General features: G+C 43.2%; 1 protein-coding gene across 9 annotated transcripts in view; it reads right to left on the bottom strand.

Moving 5' to 3' along the window:
• The window catches only part of CDH18 (cadherin 18), a 200,383-nt gene that overhangs the window by 21,290 nt on the left and 161,593 nt on the right, over positions 1–17,500 (bottom strand). For all 9 annotated transcript variants that reach the window (XM_064161190.1, XM_064161186.1, XM_064161188.1 and 6 more), the window contains 3 exons: positions 16,841–17,008; positions 3,855–4,042; positions 2,045–2,298 (listed from right to left, as the gene is read on the bottom strand). In XM_064161190.1, coding sequence (XP_064017260.1) covers positions 2,045–2,298; positions 3,855–4,042; positions 16,841–17,008 — 610 coding nt within the window. The remainder of the gene's footprint in view (positions 1–2,044; positions 2,299–3,854; positions 4,043–16,840; positions 17,009–17,500) is intronic.

Genomic DNA, 17,500 nt, shown 5'->3' with positions numbered 1-17,500 from the left:
TATCCATATGACACACAGTGATGAGTGTCCTCATAAAGCAGAAAGTACACACAAGTGAATTAAGAGAATCTGTTAAGCAAATCACTGCTCCATAATTTGTACTGTGGACTCATAACATTTGGAGATGTATCTGAGCCATTTGGCTGTGGAATGGCTACTCCATTATTTCCACACAGATCAGCTGTCCAATTCCTCTCTGTAGCTATCTGTGGTGAGATCTGTGCTTTCTAAAAAATTGCATTGAAACTTAATGATTTTATGCCTATAATAACTATTTTTATTTGAATGAGCTAGGAATTGTGTAGAAATTAATAAGACATGGGATCTCATTACCCTCATGCTATCTTTCAGATTCATTAAGGTTCCAGAGGAGCAGTGAAGGCATTTCTTGCAACCAGCACGGAGAGGAATAAGAGTACTGTGTGCATGCTTCTGGGAAAAACAGCCTTTTCCCAAGCAGTCTTTCTCCTCCCTCAGAAAGAGACTCAGGAAGAACCTGAGGGCAAACCAACCCAGCTTGGTGCCTCTCCAGAGTCCCATGCTGCACCAGTGTTAGTTCAGATCTCAGAGGATCAATGTCTTCATAAAAAAAGCCTGCACAGTGGCTAATGACATTCACTGTCAGTTCTACCAAGATAGATAAAACCTGGCCACAGAGTGCAAGATGGATAAAACCACAGGATGTTAGGGGTTGGAAGGGACCCAAGGACATCATTGAATCCAATCCCCCTGCCAGAGCAGGACAATACCATCTAACACAGATCACAGAGGAACACATCCAGACAGGCCTTGAAGGAGACCCCACAACCTCTCTGAGAAGTGTATAATAAAATAATGGCTTCCTCTTCAAACCAAATCTTGCAAGAATTATACTGCTTGCCCATGAAGAAAAATGTTCCTAAACCAGTTCCTATCTTGCACAAGCACCTGGGACAACTACAGCATGGGAAATGTATAGCACAGTAGCAGCATGACAGGGGAAAAAAAGCAGTGTTATGATCCTGTATAGATGTAGAGCTATTGGCAGAACACTGACTGGCAGCAGGCCAGTGATATGCACCCTTTCATATGGTATGGCAATGTATAGTGGCCTTGTCAGCAGGCCATTTGGAGAGGTGCTGCTGGAGGAACTAGTGTGTGCAGACGTTTGCTCAGAACCATGGCTAGATGGTAACTGCAGTGCAAACTGACAGAGGTCTGAAGATCACATTATTAAACCTAACTTATACAGAGCCATCATGGCAGTGTTCTGACTTACTCACACATAGACCTCACACCGGGTTGGAAGGCACCTTCAAGGATCATCTTGTCCAACCTCCCTGCAGGCAGCAGGGACATCTCCAACTACATCAGGACACCCAGGGACACATCAAGGCTGATCTTGAAGGTCTCCATGGACAGCACCTCAACCATACCCCTGGGCAACCTGTTCCAGTATTTCACCACCTTCATTGTGCAGAGCTTCCTCCTGATGTGCAACCTAAATCCCCCCGGCTTCAGTTTCAAACCCTTGCCCCTTGTTCTAGCACTCCAAGCCCTTCTAAACAACCCTTCCCCAGCCTTTCTGTAGATCCCCTTTAGATACTGCAATGTACTTATAAGGTCTCCCTGGAGCCTTCTCTTCTCTGGGCTGAGCAGCCCCAATTCTTTCAGCCTGTCTTCACAGGAGATGTGCTCTGACCCTCTGATCATCTTTGTGGCCTCCTCCAGACCTGCTCCAGCAGCTCTATGTCCCTCTTGTGCTGGGGTTCCCCTTCCTTACTTTTAAGCATTTTCCAAAGCTATGAATAAACCAAACAGCTGAATTTTGCATTTCCTCCCTCCCCCCAGTTTTGCACAACTGCACTGGGAGAGGACTTTCCTTGTTCACCGAATGTGACAGAAGTTTGGACAGAAGTGAGGTAACAGGCAGCCTTCACTTCTTTACTTCTTTGCTCAATTGATTTTTATGTTTCCCTTTAGGTACTAGGATAAAAGAGTTTCACACATCCCCAGACATCACTGACTCTTCAGCTAGCAGAATTCAATATCCAACTTCGAATACCTTACTAAACTGTTGGCCGTGTCAGGATCTTGTGCTGTGACTGTGCCAACAGCGGTTCCAACCTTCGCATTCTCATACACTTCCATGACATAGGAAGGCATAGTGAAGAGAGGAGGTTCATCCACATCGCCAACAATGATCTTCAGCATTGTGACATCTTTGAATGGTCCCAGGTGTGAAAATCTGAAATCAAGGTGCGTGTTGGCTCCTTCTATGTTAAGCGTATACGATTTCTTTTTTTCATAATTGAGGGGCTGTTGGGGAAAAAAAAACATCAGTGACATTCTGTGCTTCAGCTTAGCTTGCTAGCTGACTACATCCTTCCTCTTGAACTTAAACTGCACTCCTTTGTGTTACTGGAAAGGAGTGATACTCTGACAGTCGCTGCCATGCTTGAAAGGAGAGGGTTATACACGAAACAGGATGTACTCAGGTTTTGTCTACAACACAACTGTGGCTAATGTAGCAGTTCTGGAAAAAAATCAGAGTTTAGAGTGAGCCTCAGGTTCTCCTTTTATAACAGTGTGAATTCCCTGGATTTTATTGCTTTTTGATCCTTATTGGTCAATGCTAAAGACTGGAAAAGAGAGAAATCGATGTATGGTCAATGCTAAGACTGGAAAAGAGAGAAATCGATGTATGGTCAATGCTAAAGACTGGAAAAGAGAGAAATCGATGTATGGTCAATGCTAAAGACTGGAAAAGAGAGAAATCGATGTATAGTCAATGCTAAAGACTGGAAAAGAGAGAAATCGATGTATGGTCAATGCTAAAGACTGGAAAAGAGAGAAATCGATGTATAGTCAATGCTAAAGACTGGAAAAGAGAGAAATCGATGTATAGTCAATGCTAAAGACTGGAAAAGAGAGAAATCGATGTATGGTCAATGCTAAAGACTGGAAAAGAGAGAAATCAATGTATAGTCAATGCTAAAGACTGGAAAAGAGAGAAATCGATGTATGGTCAATGCTAAGACTGGAAAAGAGAGAAATCAATGTATAGTCAATGCTAAAGACTGGAAAAGAGAGAAATCGATGTATGGTCAATGCTAAAGACTGGAAAAGAGAGAAATTGATGTATGGTCAATGCTAAGACTGGAAAAGAGAGAAATCGATGTATTCCAAATTGACTTGATCACTTTCATTAACAAGCTTGATAGACTGTGATGGGGATAGTGAAATACCTTTGGGCATCTCTTCTCTTACATCCTCAGGACCTGCTGAGCCACCTGGACACCCACAAGTCCATGGGACCAGATGGGATTCATCCTAGGGTGCTGAGAGAGCTGGCAGACGAACTGGCCAAGCCACTCTCCATCATTTTCCAGCAGTCCTGGCTCACCAGAGAGGTCCCAGGAAACTGGAAACTGCCAACGTGATCCCCATCCACAAGAAGGGTCGGATGGAGTAACCTGGGAACTATAGACCCGTCAGCCTGACCTCAGTGCCAGGGAAACTGATGGAGCAGGTTAGCTTGGGGGCAAGAACTGCACACCTGAGGGATGGCAAAGGGCTCAGGTCCAGCCAACAGAGAATCAGGAAGCCTCACATGTTCCAATCTGAACTTCAAGTCCCAACCAGCACATTCATTTTGAAGCTGACATGACAGCTGCGTGGTATTGAATATCAACAGCAGATTCAACTGAACCCAAAACACCTGCAAAGACTTAAAGTGTCTCAGGAAGCAATGTGATGAAGCTCACACTGCTGAGTTTATGGTTCGGCAGATTTCATCATGTTATCTGCTTATTCAGCATCCATCATCATATTTTAATGACACACAGAGGAGATTTTCAAAGTCTGCTGCTCACCTTCTTCAGAGACAGAATTCCTTCCCTTGTTTCTTTGTCTGTAGATATGGAGAACACTCCAGAGCCATCCCCATTGATAATTGTGTACTTCATGTCTGCGTTCGAACCAGTGTCTGCATCATTTGCTTTTATTTTGCCAACTGCTGATCCAACTTGAGCTGATTCAGGAACATACAGTTGATAATGTTCTGGGGAGGGGGGAAAAACAAACAAACAAACCAATACAGCAACACAATAGCTTGGATATTTTCTAGCCCAATGAAATTAGAGAACTGTCATGTGCCTGATACAATTAAATTAGAGAACTGTCATGTGCTTGATATGCTTCTAAGTAAATGGAAGAGTAGTTCATAGGCAAAACTGACAAATGAAAAATGAACTTGTGTAGATTCCTAGGAAAAAAAAAAGTCAACAGAGAATTGTATTTCACTTAGGATGCCTTCATTTTATAGTCCAAGTCCAAATTAACTCAGAATTTTGCTTTTTCAGTCATTTTTGCTGTCTGTATATCACAGAAATCAGCTCTGAAGCTTACTTCACATCAGTATTTTTAAAGGATTCTCTTTCCCATAACCAAAATATATTCATCTTTGCAAACTGACTACCAAATGAATAGTGAAGTGAGTACTTTTGAATTCACAAGGCTTCTTCTGCCACAACTGTGATTAGTTTTTCTGGGATGTGATAGTTATGCAACACGTGACCAATATTTTACAATACTGAATCAGCTTCTGCTCTTTTTTTTCCCAACAGAAGAATGTAAAAAAATCTCAATGTTTTTTACCTTTGCCACTTTTTAATGCTTTTGTTGCAGTATAAACCACTTTACACACACATTTTAATTGGTACCCGCAGTCAAAGAAAATGAACATAACAGCTACATAAAAGTATTACATAATTCTACCCATATAGGGCATCTATAACAACTATGACCTCCTTTCATTTTTTTCTGTACCCTATTAGGTTAATCATTAGGGGAAAAAAATTGGAAAGATGATTTTCCTAATTCTGCTCATATAAGACATCTATAACAGCATGTGGAGATGCTGGAGCGTGTCCAGAGAAGGGCCACAGGGATGCTCAGAGAGCTGCAGCAGCTCTGCTACGAGCACAGACTGAAAGAGTTGGGGCTGTGCAGGCTGCAGAAGAGGAGGCTCCCAGATGACCTTCTTGTGGCCTTCCAGTATCTGAAGGGAGCCTACAAAAAAGCTGGGGAGAGACTTTTCAGGATATCAGGGAGTGACAGGACTGGGGGGAATAAAGCAAAGTTGGAGGTAGGTTCAGGCTGGACATGAGGAGGAAGTTGTTGAGCATGAGAGTGGTGAGAGCCTGGAATGGGTTGCCCAGGGAGGTGGTTGAGCCCCCATGGCTGGAGGTGTTTAAGGCCAGGCTGGATAAGGCTGTGGCCAGCCTGATCTAGGGTAATGTGTCCCTACCGATGGCATGGGGGTTGGAACAAGATGATCCTTGTGGTCCCTTCCAACCCTGACTGATTCTATGATTCTATGAAACCTGATATGTACAAATCCAACTGTGTCTGAGTCTACAGGTTTTGCATTTAGACAAAGTTAAAATTGGTAAGAGATAAACCTCTTTATGTTATAGTTGGTCCTCAGAGAATAGAAGGGCTAAGGGCAACTAGACTTATCACTTAACAGACAGGCCAGTTGTGGGAACTATAGGCCTGACACCAACACCCCAACTGCCTGTCTGCTGTAAGTCCAGCCACCATTCAGAAGAAACAACTGGATGCAGGAGCAGCACAGTTTATTTACATGCAACACACACAGATGCTTTAAGATCACCATAGATAAACACACTGAACTCCAATCCACAAGCACCAAACTACAAGTGCCACATTACAACTGCAATTGCACACATGGCTGAGGTCAGCATAGCTGAGGTCACAAATGCCTTCTGGGAAGGGTCCATGTTGCAAGTGACAAGTGGAAGAGTGGAGTGGTGGGCATCCACCTTGCTCCTTCCAGTCCCCTTGGTACCACGGCAACACTGACCACTGGGTCTCCATTCAGCCCCTCTGCCTGCTCTGGCCACCATGTATTTATCAGCAACACTGAGCTCAGTGTTTTTTTCATCATTTTATCATTCCCATACTTCCACTCCCCTGACTGCAGTCACATCCACACACTCAAATTTATCTCAAATTATGATCCCAGTACCCAGGACAATGATTGAGGCATCCTCCTCCTCCTTTGAAAGGGTATAAGATGTAAGATGAACCATCTTAATAACAGCTTTCATGATAGATGATTTTACACAGGAGACTGCTGTACTTATGACAATTGTAATCACAATTATAATCACAATAAACATAAACCAGGGATACCAAATCCAAACCACTTAAATATTCCTGAAAGCCAGGAATTGATTATAGATACACTTCAATATCTGAAGGAGACCTACAGGAAGGATGGGGAAGGGCTTGTAGTCATAGGATGAGAGGCAATGGTTTTAACCTGGAGCAGGGCAGATTTAGATTAGACATAAGGAAGAGGTTCTTTACAATGAGAGTGGTAAAATACTGGAACAAGCTGCCCAGGGATGTGGTTGAGGCCCTGGAGACATGCAAGATCAAACTTAATGTGGCCCTGGGCAGCCCGATGTAGTTGGAGATGTTCCTGCTCATTGCAGGGAGTTTGGAGAAGATGACTGGCCTTTGAGAGTCCTTTCCAACCTAATGCAACCTGTGAATATATGAATTCTCCTGTTTCACATGTGTCTGTCACCACTTGTTGTATCTTCTTCAAATACATGTTGAAGGCCTGTGTCATGTTAGGGATGTGAATGCAGTTGTCTGTGCTGGAGAGGTTTGGATAGCCCCAAAGTCCATTTTGCCATAACAGAAATAATTCCAGTTCCATGTGGTTCTGAAGAGCCATTTTCAAAGTAGCTTGCAATTGACAGTTAAGCAGGTGTATGCTTTTGTCAGTAGTATTAGCTGATTTCTCTACTTGACAGGCTAATTTACTCATCCATGAGCATGTACATGTAGTATCAGACCCAAATCCCCAGAATGCTTCCATTCCCGAGCTTGAGTGCCTGATCCTGGGTCTCTCTACATCTTCACCTAACACTACTTTTGCCTGTTTTATGGGAGCCACCCAGAGGTGTCAGACAGGAGTCTTTTTCCACATGGGACATAAGGTCAGGAGTCCCAAAGTACACTGGAGTTCAGGTAACCCAGCCCATAATGAGGTATATACATTGACATCATTAGAATCCCAGATCAAACCATCCCAAGCATTAGCCGAGGGAACATGGCAATCACTATGACATGCAAAGTTTGCACTTACTGCCTTATATCTTATGCTGTGAATCTAGCACACCAGATGATTTGGGGGGGTGATGTAATCTGGCTAACAGTGTTTAACCCACTCATATTGTTTCCAATTGGTAAGGCCATAATGCTGACTCATTTGATTGGGGCAAAAGAGAATCTCTTCTGTCATGGCTTGAGGGGTTTCAGGTTATCCCAGATTTCCCAAGAAAACTACACAGATCAAGATCTGTCCCAGGGGACAAATTAGTCACCCCCAGATATTGTAATGATGTTATTCAATCCCATAAGCCTGCACATACTTTAAAAGCAAGCAGCAAGCTCAATTCACTCTCTTTTCTCCTGTTTCCTTTCAACTCTCTGGAGGGATCCCTATTTGGTAACTATGTAGGAGCAGCCAGGCTGTAGCCAGATGGGGTTGGTTTCTTCTGCCAGGCAACCAGCAACAGACAAAGAGACACAGTCTCAAGTTGTGCTGGGGGAAGTATAGGCTGGATGTGAGGAGGAAGTTGTTGTCAGAGAGAGTGATTGGCATTGGAATGGGCTGCCCAGGGAGGTGGTGGAGGCACCGTCCCTGGAGGTGTTCAAGCAAAGCCTGGATGAGGCACTTAGTGCCATGGTCTAGTTGATTGCACAGGTCTGGGTGCTAGGTTGGACTGGATGAGCTTCGAGGTCTCTTTCAACCTGGTTGATTCTGTGAGTACTTTGTAGGCTGTGGCCTCCAAGGCCATGGGCTGCAGTGAATGCAGCCTGTTTGGACCTAACTGGGAGGCAATGGGGGCTGGGAGAAAAGGAGCACTGGGGGTTTGGTGGTTCCTGGCTTGGCTGTGGGGAAGTTTTTGGGGAGATTCTTAGGTACCCTGTATCTGTATTAGGTGTTAAGGATTGATGTATGCTGTACCTTTCCCTGCACATCGTTAAATACAACCTTTCTGTATCTTATTCTCCAATTCAGCTAGTGTGTTATTATTTTACTGCCCTTTTTCCCTAGAAGAAGAGTGAAGTAGAATAATCTAAGCCAGTTGCACTCTTAAACAAAAAACCTATGACACCTTGTCAAATGGTATATAACTACAAAGGCCACTGTCATCCCCAAACCAGGAACAACTGTAGGTGCAACCAGTTCTGTTATTACAGTCTTGGCCTCTATTCCATTAGGATGTATTCATAGGCTGATTATATTGCAGGACATAGGTTGCTCACCCTCAGGGCCATAAATTTGCTGTATCTCATAAGAGCCAATTACAGGGGAAAGTTACATCTCTATTTTCATACTATGTACACCGTATTTTACCAATGGTGGCAAAAATGAACAGCTAAATCATACAGCAACTCACTTTCTGTCTGAAGAATAAGGATTTACTCTTTGAAGATATGACTTGTATGCCATAATAATTTTGGCAAGCTCCCTGCTGTGTCTGTGGGAAGAATACCCATAGGAAGGGGGTCTTCTAGAGACATAAGTGGGAGAAAACTAGCAGTAATACTGGATTTTGCATCTGCAACTCCCTGTATCTAGGTTAAAACCAGGTTATGATTTAAAGCATGTGTGGCTTGGATGGATAAAATCCACCTGAATATCTTCTTGATTCCAGCAGGATGCTGTTCCTTTCCATAACACACAGAAACATTATTAAGCCAAACCATATCTTCCCAATGCAGGCTATAAATGTCATGCTTGTCAGCTCCAACTGCAATTGTTATCTAAGTGTGTGAATATGGAAATTGCAGCTAGCACCTTTGTTCAAAATCAAGAGTTGCTCTGTCAGAAACCATTCTGTTTACAAGCCAGTATACAAATCAGAGACAAATTCACACCACACATAGACACTAACAATCCCTGTGGACTCGAGGTTAGTGTAGGAGAGTCCTTGGTTCCAGGTGCAGTGTTCTGACATCTGGGTTACCTGGAAAATATAAAAGAACATCTCTTGGCACCTGTCTAACAGGCACTCATTAAGTTAGAAAGACAGCATTAACCATCTGGTACTAATTCAGTGGGGTTTTCCAGAGTTAGCCTTTGCTTCCCAAAGGCAGAGATTCTCTGGAGCCGTTAACATCACTGCTACCATCCCAGTCTCTGGTAGCTTGACTAACACACATTGTCCTGCGTAAAAACCTGGAGGGTGTTCCCCAGGTTCCAGATGCAACTGAGGTGCTACAATTGCAGCAGTAATACAGAAAGCTTTCGTTTTAGGGCAACCATTTCAACTCCATTTTTGTTTAAAGATGGCATTGGAAAGCCATAGATGGCATTGGAAAGCCATAGATGCCATCTGGTCTCCTGAGTTTTAGCAGATTGCTTGACCACACATTTGTTCACTCAACGGTACCATTTGCTTGGGGATAATACGGAGTATGAAATCCCCAACAGATGCCTTTCTTCCTTTGCCCGTTCTTGTACTGCTGTGACAGTAAAGTGGGATTTGTTATTGCTTTGCCACAATGTTTTCCCATCCTGGATATGCAAAGGAGGTGCTTTACCCAGGTGATCTTTGTTAAGCTGCAGCCAATACTGTGAACAGGCAGGCACTGTCTGCATAATCCTACAGAAATAGCCCAACCTTGGGCTATGCCTTCATGATACAGATCAGTTCACCCAGCATGGCCTCGATTTAGGTATAACCATTCAAGCAAGCATTCCCATTCATGACCATCATTTATGACCTCAGCTTTTTGTGACCCAAGAAGGTGATTAAACTGTTGTTAAAATGAGCAGCTATAGATGTTGATTAATTAATATCCTTTCACCCAACCAATGTGCAGTGTTTGTTGCTCTCCTTTGTCCAGCAGCTGTTTCCAGCTGTCCATTTGCCAGACCCTGCTCACTTGCCAGTTAGTAGCTGCCCCATCACCTATCCTCTCTGTAGCACCTTTAAAGATAGCCAGGGGAGTTGGGGCTGGGGGAGATGGAGACAGGAGGCCCTCTGGACTTCCTTTGTATCCAGAGAGGGGGAGAGAGATGAAATATTGTACAAGGGGGTACTGTGCTATTTATTAAACTGTAAATATATGCAAGTTTGCCTTGTATATATTACTTTAACATTTTTATATTTACTCTGCTTCTGTAAAAATGATTTCATGCAACTTCCAAAACAAATGTGGTAAAGTTACCCTGAGCAAATGTGGTAAATTTACCCTGAGTAAATGTGGTAAATTTACTCTGAGCATAAATTTCCAATTTGCTGTGCTGCAAATCCAAACCACACCAATTCTTTCCGGCACCCAACACGCAGCTAGCTTGATTGATTCATTTATTAATACTCAGAACAAGAAGTTCAAAATAAATTTTTTAATTATTTTGTGGCTTTTGGTCTCCCCAGTTTTGACCTAACTGTTTTATCAGTGCTTTGTTTCCCCTGTAAATCATTACATTTGTGGATTTCTTTTGCCAAAAGGCTGTGGCATGCCTTGGAGATTACCACATTAATGTTTTTGGGGTGTAACAATGTTACTATGGATTTTCCATGTGGATTTGTTGAATTTGCTTTTCCTGTAACTGAGAGCCAGTTTGGGGAGTTCTCTCTATGCCTGGATTGGTTTGCTATTGTTGCTGTAGCATGGATAGCATTCACTTCTTGGAGAGGAATGATTATTTTTAGGGTTAACCCATCTCTTTCTAAGCAAAGGAGAAGAAAAAGCAGGAAATTTGAGTCCAATGCAAGCTATTCAAGTGATGAGAAGGAGACAGAGAGGGTAGAGACAGAAGAATGGGAGACTGGTAGTGAAGAACAGGCATCAAGTGGAATGTTTAACTTTTCAGCAAGCAGTAGCACAGAGACAGAGGTTAATGGAAAAGTTGTTTCAAACCTAGGTGGAGTGAGAACTGCAGCAAGTCATTTGCTGTGCCCTAAAATGTCCAGCTTCAGAACCTTTGGAAAAGGAAAAAGGATATGCCCCATACCCAACTGGGAAGTAAACTGATTAGGAAGAAAGGAAGGAAGGGCAGCGGCAGCAGTGCTGGTGAAACCCCTGAGGGGGGGCAGCTGCAGGCGCAGGCAGGGATGGGTGGTGGTAGTGGTGGAGCCCCTAGGCAGGGACAGCTGGCAGAGGTGGTAGTGGTAGCAAATTTGACTGTGAGCAGTGATGGTCAGAGTCAGGATGATGCAGAGCAAGGTACACTCCAGGAGGAAGGAAAAATCAGTCTTAAGGATATTGCTCAACTAGTGAAATCAGAAGCAGCTGCTGCTGCTGCTGGACTGGGTATGTCTTGAGCTAAGGATTTTTATGAGTATGACAGGTCAAGCAGTAGGGAAGGTAATTATGCTCTTAGGGATATCCACTGGAAAATTCAGCTGCAGCAAGATGGTGCGCTGGTTTGAGGCTAACTGGAATGTTTTGATGAGAGAAATTAGATCATTGGTTGTGAAAATTATGAATTCTGTATCATTCATTGGTTTACTGAGAGACATAAACAGCCAAAATGTAAACAGTTCTGGCCAGTCTGTTTTGTGTTGCTGGATCTATTAGCTTCCTCTTAACTCTGCTTTAATATCTTTCCATTAATCTTGGCTAACAAAAAACAACGTAAGCTTTGCTGCTTGCTTTGTTTGTCTGCCTGTCTGGGAAGTTTTCCTTTGTCCAGGAGGGAGTTTGGATTTCTATATTATTTCTAAGTTGTATATAATTGTAAATGCTTGTAAATACATTGTGTATATATGCTTGTAAGTGTTGCTCTGCTGTAAATACAGCTTCATCTTACTCCCAAACCATCTGAGCTAATCTGGTAAATTTCAACTGTGTGGGGCATCCAGTACACCTTTAATCATTTGCCCCAGGGGTGGAAACACACTCCAACAATTTGTCATGCAGTGATCTGTGATGTACTGGAGAGAGGTGGAGCTGCAGCACATCTGCAGTTCATCGATGACATCTCTGTGTGGAGCTGCAGCACATCTGCAATTCGTCCATGACATCTCTGTGTGGAGCTGCAGCACATCTGCAATTCATCTATGACATCTCTGTGTGGAGCTGCAGCACATCTGCAGTTCATCAATGACTGTGTGGAGCTGCAGCACATCTGCAACTCATCCATGACATCTCTGTGTGGAGCTGCAGCACATCTGCAATTCGTCCATGACATCTCTGTGTGGAGCTGCAGCACATCTGCAGTTCATCGATGACATCTCTGTGTGGAGCTGCAGCACATCTGCAATTCATCTATGACATCTCTGTGTGGAGCTGCAGCACATCTGCAATTCATCGATGACATCTCTGTGTGGAGCTGCAGCACATCTGCAGTTCATCGATGACATCTCTGTGTGGAGCTGCAGCACATCTGCAGTTCATCGATGACATCTCTGTGTGGAGCTGCAGCACTTCTGCAGTTCATCGATGACATCTCTGTGTGGAGCTGCAGCACATCTGCAATTCATCGATGACATCTCTGTGTGGAGCTGCAGCACATCTGCAACTCATCCATGACATCTCTGTGTGGAGCTGCAGCACTTCTGCAGTTCATCGATGACATCTCTGTGTGGAGCTGCAGCACATCTGCAACTCATTGATGACATCTCTGTGTGGAGCTGCAGCACATCTGTAATTCATCCATGACATCTCTGTCATTGATGCTGAGGAATTCTGTGGGCAAGGTAACAAAATAATGATACTCTAGGGAAGGCTGGTTTTGTCATCAAGCTAAAAGGGCCTGCCAAAGAGTAGAGGATACAGAGGCTCAGAAGCAAATTATATTCCAGCAGAGAAAGAAATATTGGCAGCTCATGAAGGAGTTAAAGCAGCTTCTGATATAATTGGAACTGAGTCACAACTTCTTTTAGCTCCCAGATTACCAGTTTTGACTTGGATGTTTAAAGGTAAAGGTTCCTCTCCACATCATGCAACAGATGCCATCTGGGCTAAGTGGATGGCTTCAATAACACAACAAGTGAGAATGGGATGTCTTGAACGATCTGATATAGTGGAATTGACTTCAAATCTGTCAGAAGGCACAGACTGTACAAAACCTCCAGAGGAGAGAGTAACTCACACTGAGGAATCTCCTCCATATCATGATCTACCTGTACTGTATTGTGTTGTGTACAGAACTGTAACTATATGTAATTTGCCTTGTACATGTTTATTACCTTTTATAATTTTATATTTAGTCTACTTTTGTAAATACAATTTTATTTACCTCCCAAAATTCTGAGCAAATGTGGTAAACTTATTCCCAGGGTAAACTTCCCATTTGTTGGGATGCAAATCCAAACCAGAACACCTCAACAGCCCTTTCTTCATACAGTAGGCATGACATCAGCATGGTATCAAATATTCCTGAACTGATTTTGACTGAAAGTTGATCAGGCATTTCTCTATGAACCCATGTACTCCTATGAAACCTGCTCTGTGACTGCTGGGTTTCACATTACAAATTCTGCAGTTTCTTTAGTGACTGCTGACATCTGAGAACCTGTATGAGCAAGAAAACACACACAAAGCTTTCCTTGGGCTGACCAGGATACTAATAAGCAGTTGGTGCTGTTTATTCAAGAGACATTGTATAGTGAGGACATGTCAGGGCAGGGCACCTATCTGCTGAGGAAAAGCCCTGTGCTTTGCTCACAGATGGTTCCTGTGCTGGGGTTGTTTAGCCTGGAGAAGAGGAGGCTCAGGGGGGACCTCATTGCTGTCTACAACTACCTGAAGGGAGACTGTAGCCAGGTGGGGTTGGTCTCTTCTCCCAGACAACCAGCAACAAAACAAGGGGACACAGTCTCAAGTTGTGCCGGGGTAGGTCTAGGCTGGATGTTAGGAGGAAGTTGTTGGCAGAGAAAGTGATTGGCATTGGAATGGGCTGCCCAGGGAGGTGGTGGAGGCACCATCCCTGGAGGTGTTCAAGCAAAGCCTGGATGAGGCACTTAGTGCCATGGTCTAGTTGACTGGCTAGGGCTGGGTGCTAGGCTGGACTGGATGATCTTGGAGGTCTCTTCCATCCTGGCTGATTCTATGATTCTATGAACCCAAATGAAATGAAAACAAAGAAGATATTCTTAGTCTGTCTTGTTGAAAATAAGCAAAGATGTAAAGTCTGCTATGTGGAGTCCTACACAGAGAGTTACAGAAGCAAAAGATGGAGAAGGTGAATCCAGCCAATGTGCTCAGTCTATGATTCAGAATTATATACTCTACATTTGCAATCTCTTCAGGGGGTGAAGATTTTTTCTTTTGCAAGGCACCAAAAAGCAAAAATAACTCCTCTACTGGATCCTATTTTTATTTTCCATTGTCTTCATCCTTTCAAAATTTCTGGGCCCACTCTATCCCTGCCTGGGACGGTGTACACTTGTGTTTCTCTAGCAGTTCATCCATGGCAATCCTGTCAACCACAGTGATTTAATATTGCATTGGTAAGAGATAATCCCCTTGCGTTCCAGCCAATCCTCAGAGATTAGAGGGGCTACAGGTGGCTGGACTTACCTCTAATAGATATGCCCAACATCAGATACCCAAACAGCCTGTCTGCTATTAGTCTGACCACATTCACAAGAAGCAATTGGGTGCACAAATAGTACAGTCTTTTTAAATGCAACACACAGAGATACTTTAAGATTGACAGCAATATACACACTGAACTACATAGGCACTATATTAGCTCCAAACTACAATTGCAATCACACACTCAGTCTCCTGGAGAAGCACTCAGCATAGCTGAGGTCTCAAATCTTACCCAAAAAAAAAGCATCCCTTCTCCAGAAGGTGTGCGAGGGCGAACACGTGGATCTGTCTTGGCTCTTTGGTGTCGAATTCTCAATCTCCTCCAAATGAGATATGGAATTGGAGCAATATGCATGCTTTGTTATCTACATTTGTGCAGAGTGTGGGAGTGGGACTGCAGTCAAGTAATCACTTCTAGTGGTCAACCAGGCAGCAGTTACACAAGATGCTTCGTGGTTTTTCTAGTGTGTCTCCTCTGGTCAGCAGTGTTGTGGGTGTTAAGTGGAGGAATGGAGTGGTGAGCCTCCGCCTTGCCCCTTCCATTCCCCTTGGTGCCATGGCAGCACTGACCACTGGGTCTCCACTCAGCCCCTGTGCCAGCTCTGGTCACCACGTTTTTATCAGCAACATTGCACTCAGTGTTTTTCCCATTATTTGATGCTTCCAGCAGCAGGAATGGGACACATTTCCACATATATGCCTTATCTTTTGCCTCTTTAATAGGAAGTACTAAATAGAGTGATGCATACAATGACAATTCTGTGGAACATAAAATCAAGTGTATTTAATTTAAGGCAGTTTCAATGTCTTTATGTATTTATGTTCATGAAGCACAGAAAAAGTACTCATTTCTGAAGTGCTTTGAATGAGTCTTCTTACTGCTTGAACAGACTTTACATAATGTGTGCTCCCAGGGAGCTGTCTTTTTGTCCAGAGCTTTATGATCTCTGCTACTGTTTATAAATCATCTCATTCAAACAGCCTAATGCAGCTCCCAGTGGGTGTACCTGTAGCTACCAGTTTACCAGTTCTACAAGGACTCAATCCAGATGACAGTATTTTTATTGGCCTTGAGCCAATCTGCAAAGGAAGACAGGCTTAGTTATGCAATTCCATTCCAGCATACTTTAAAACAAATTATCAGCTGAATTCAGCTTTCCTCTGGGACTCCAACTGCTGTGTCAGATCATCGTTCACCCAATGATTTGGATGGAAAGGTACTTCCTATTATGGCAATATTAAAATATTCCAAGAGTATTATAGCATATGCTTTTCATATATGCATGTGTGAACACTCAGTTTGACATCAACACTAGCACATCATTTAACTGGGATAAAGGCTGATTCCACTGTAGCTCAGCAATTGTGAGAAACAGCTTAGCTTTTGGCCATCTATAATATACAAAATTATTTGGTAAGTTTGCATGGGAATAAAGAAAGAAACAGGAGAGGGAAATGCACAGCAAGTATCTCATGAGGCAGCATATATATTGCCGAAGAGATATGACTTTTTCTGCCTACAGCCTGATGGCTGACAGATACACCAACTGTAAAAGCATACACAGTGAGCAGTGGGAAAAAGAGAAAAGGTAAAGGAAAAGAAGCCATCACAAAAGAAAATAATACCAAAAGAACAGGCTGCATAAGCTAGCAATAAATGTCAAGAGAACACAAAGGAGGGCAGCTAGGATAGAGAATCATCTCTCTAGCCTTGAAAGAAGCAAGGCCCTAGTGTACCTTTCCAGCAGGCATAAAAACTACAAAGAAAAGGTAGCTTTAAACAGAACTTGATGAGCTGTTAGAGGGGTTTACCTGATCTGATTGTCTTTAGGAAGGAATTTATAGGTTATTATGGAAATAATAAAGGCATACTGGATTAAATCTTTTGCAAGGTTACCTTTTGTTGTCGTCTACCATAGGAAATTCTAGGATTAAAATCACACATTATTGAAATATACATTTAAAAGGGTCTGGATAATAACTCAGGCACAACAAGAGTCTTCTTTTGTCACCTCTCTCACTCTGAGTTTTAACTGAGAGAAAACTACTGGTTTCAATATTCTACTTATCCATTCCCCACACCTCAACTGAAAACACTAGAAAAACTGAACAAATATTGGTGAATTCAAACACTTCCCAGGCTGCCTTCTTCCCATGAATCTGAATATTAAACAGATGTCACTACCAATGTCTTACTTCACTGAAAAGCAACACAATTTTCAAATCAGTTATATGGTGATGAAGTTGTACCTACTCTGAGGAAACCTGGGTGGATTGTCGTTCACATCAGTGAGAGTGATATTTACAGTTGTTGACCCTGACAGCCCTCCAACCTGCCCAGCCATATCTTTGGCTTGAATGACAACGGAATAGTGCTCTCTGGCTTCCCTGTCCATGTTGTGCAAAGCAGTCCTGATGATCCCTGTGATGGAAAGAAAACAAACAAACAAAAAAAGATCAGCATCGTCCTGTTCGAGCAAACAGAAAGCCTCAGCACAGCCTCTTATTTTCAAGACAAGTGGAACATGGCACATTTTCCAGAAATGTAAAGCTTTTGTAGAAGCTATTTTTGGTGTATTTTAAACAAATATATAATATGGCATAGAACCACAGAAGAGCAGAATCACAGAACAGCAGGAGTTGGAAGGAACCTATGGCCATCGCTGAGTCCAACTCTCCTGCCGAAGGGCAGACCACACAGCATGTCTGGGGAGAATATCCTAGAGAACACTCCACAACCTCTCTGGGCTACTTGTTCCAGTGCTCCACTGGCCACACCTTGAGTACTGTGTCCAGTTCTGGGCCCCTCAATTCAAGAGAGATGTTGAGGTGCTAGAAGGTGTCCAGAGAAGGGCAACGAAGCTGGTGAGGGGCTTGGAACACAAACCCTATGAGGAGAGGCTGAGGGAGCTGG

The sequence above is a fragment of the Pogoniulus pusillus genome, chromosome 21 (assembly GCF_015220805.1).
Source record: "Pogoniulus pusillus isolate bPogPus1 chromosome 21, bPogPus1.pri, whole genome shotgun sequence".
NCBI lineage: Eukaryota > Metazoa > Chordata > Aves > Piciformes > Lybiidae > Pogoniulus > Pogoniulus pusillus.
The sequence above is the reverse complement of the archived record's forward strand: the minus strand, read 5'-3'. Positions and strand labels throughout refer to the sequence as shown.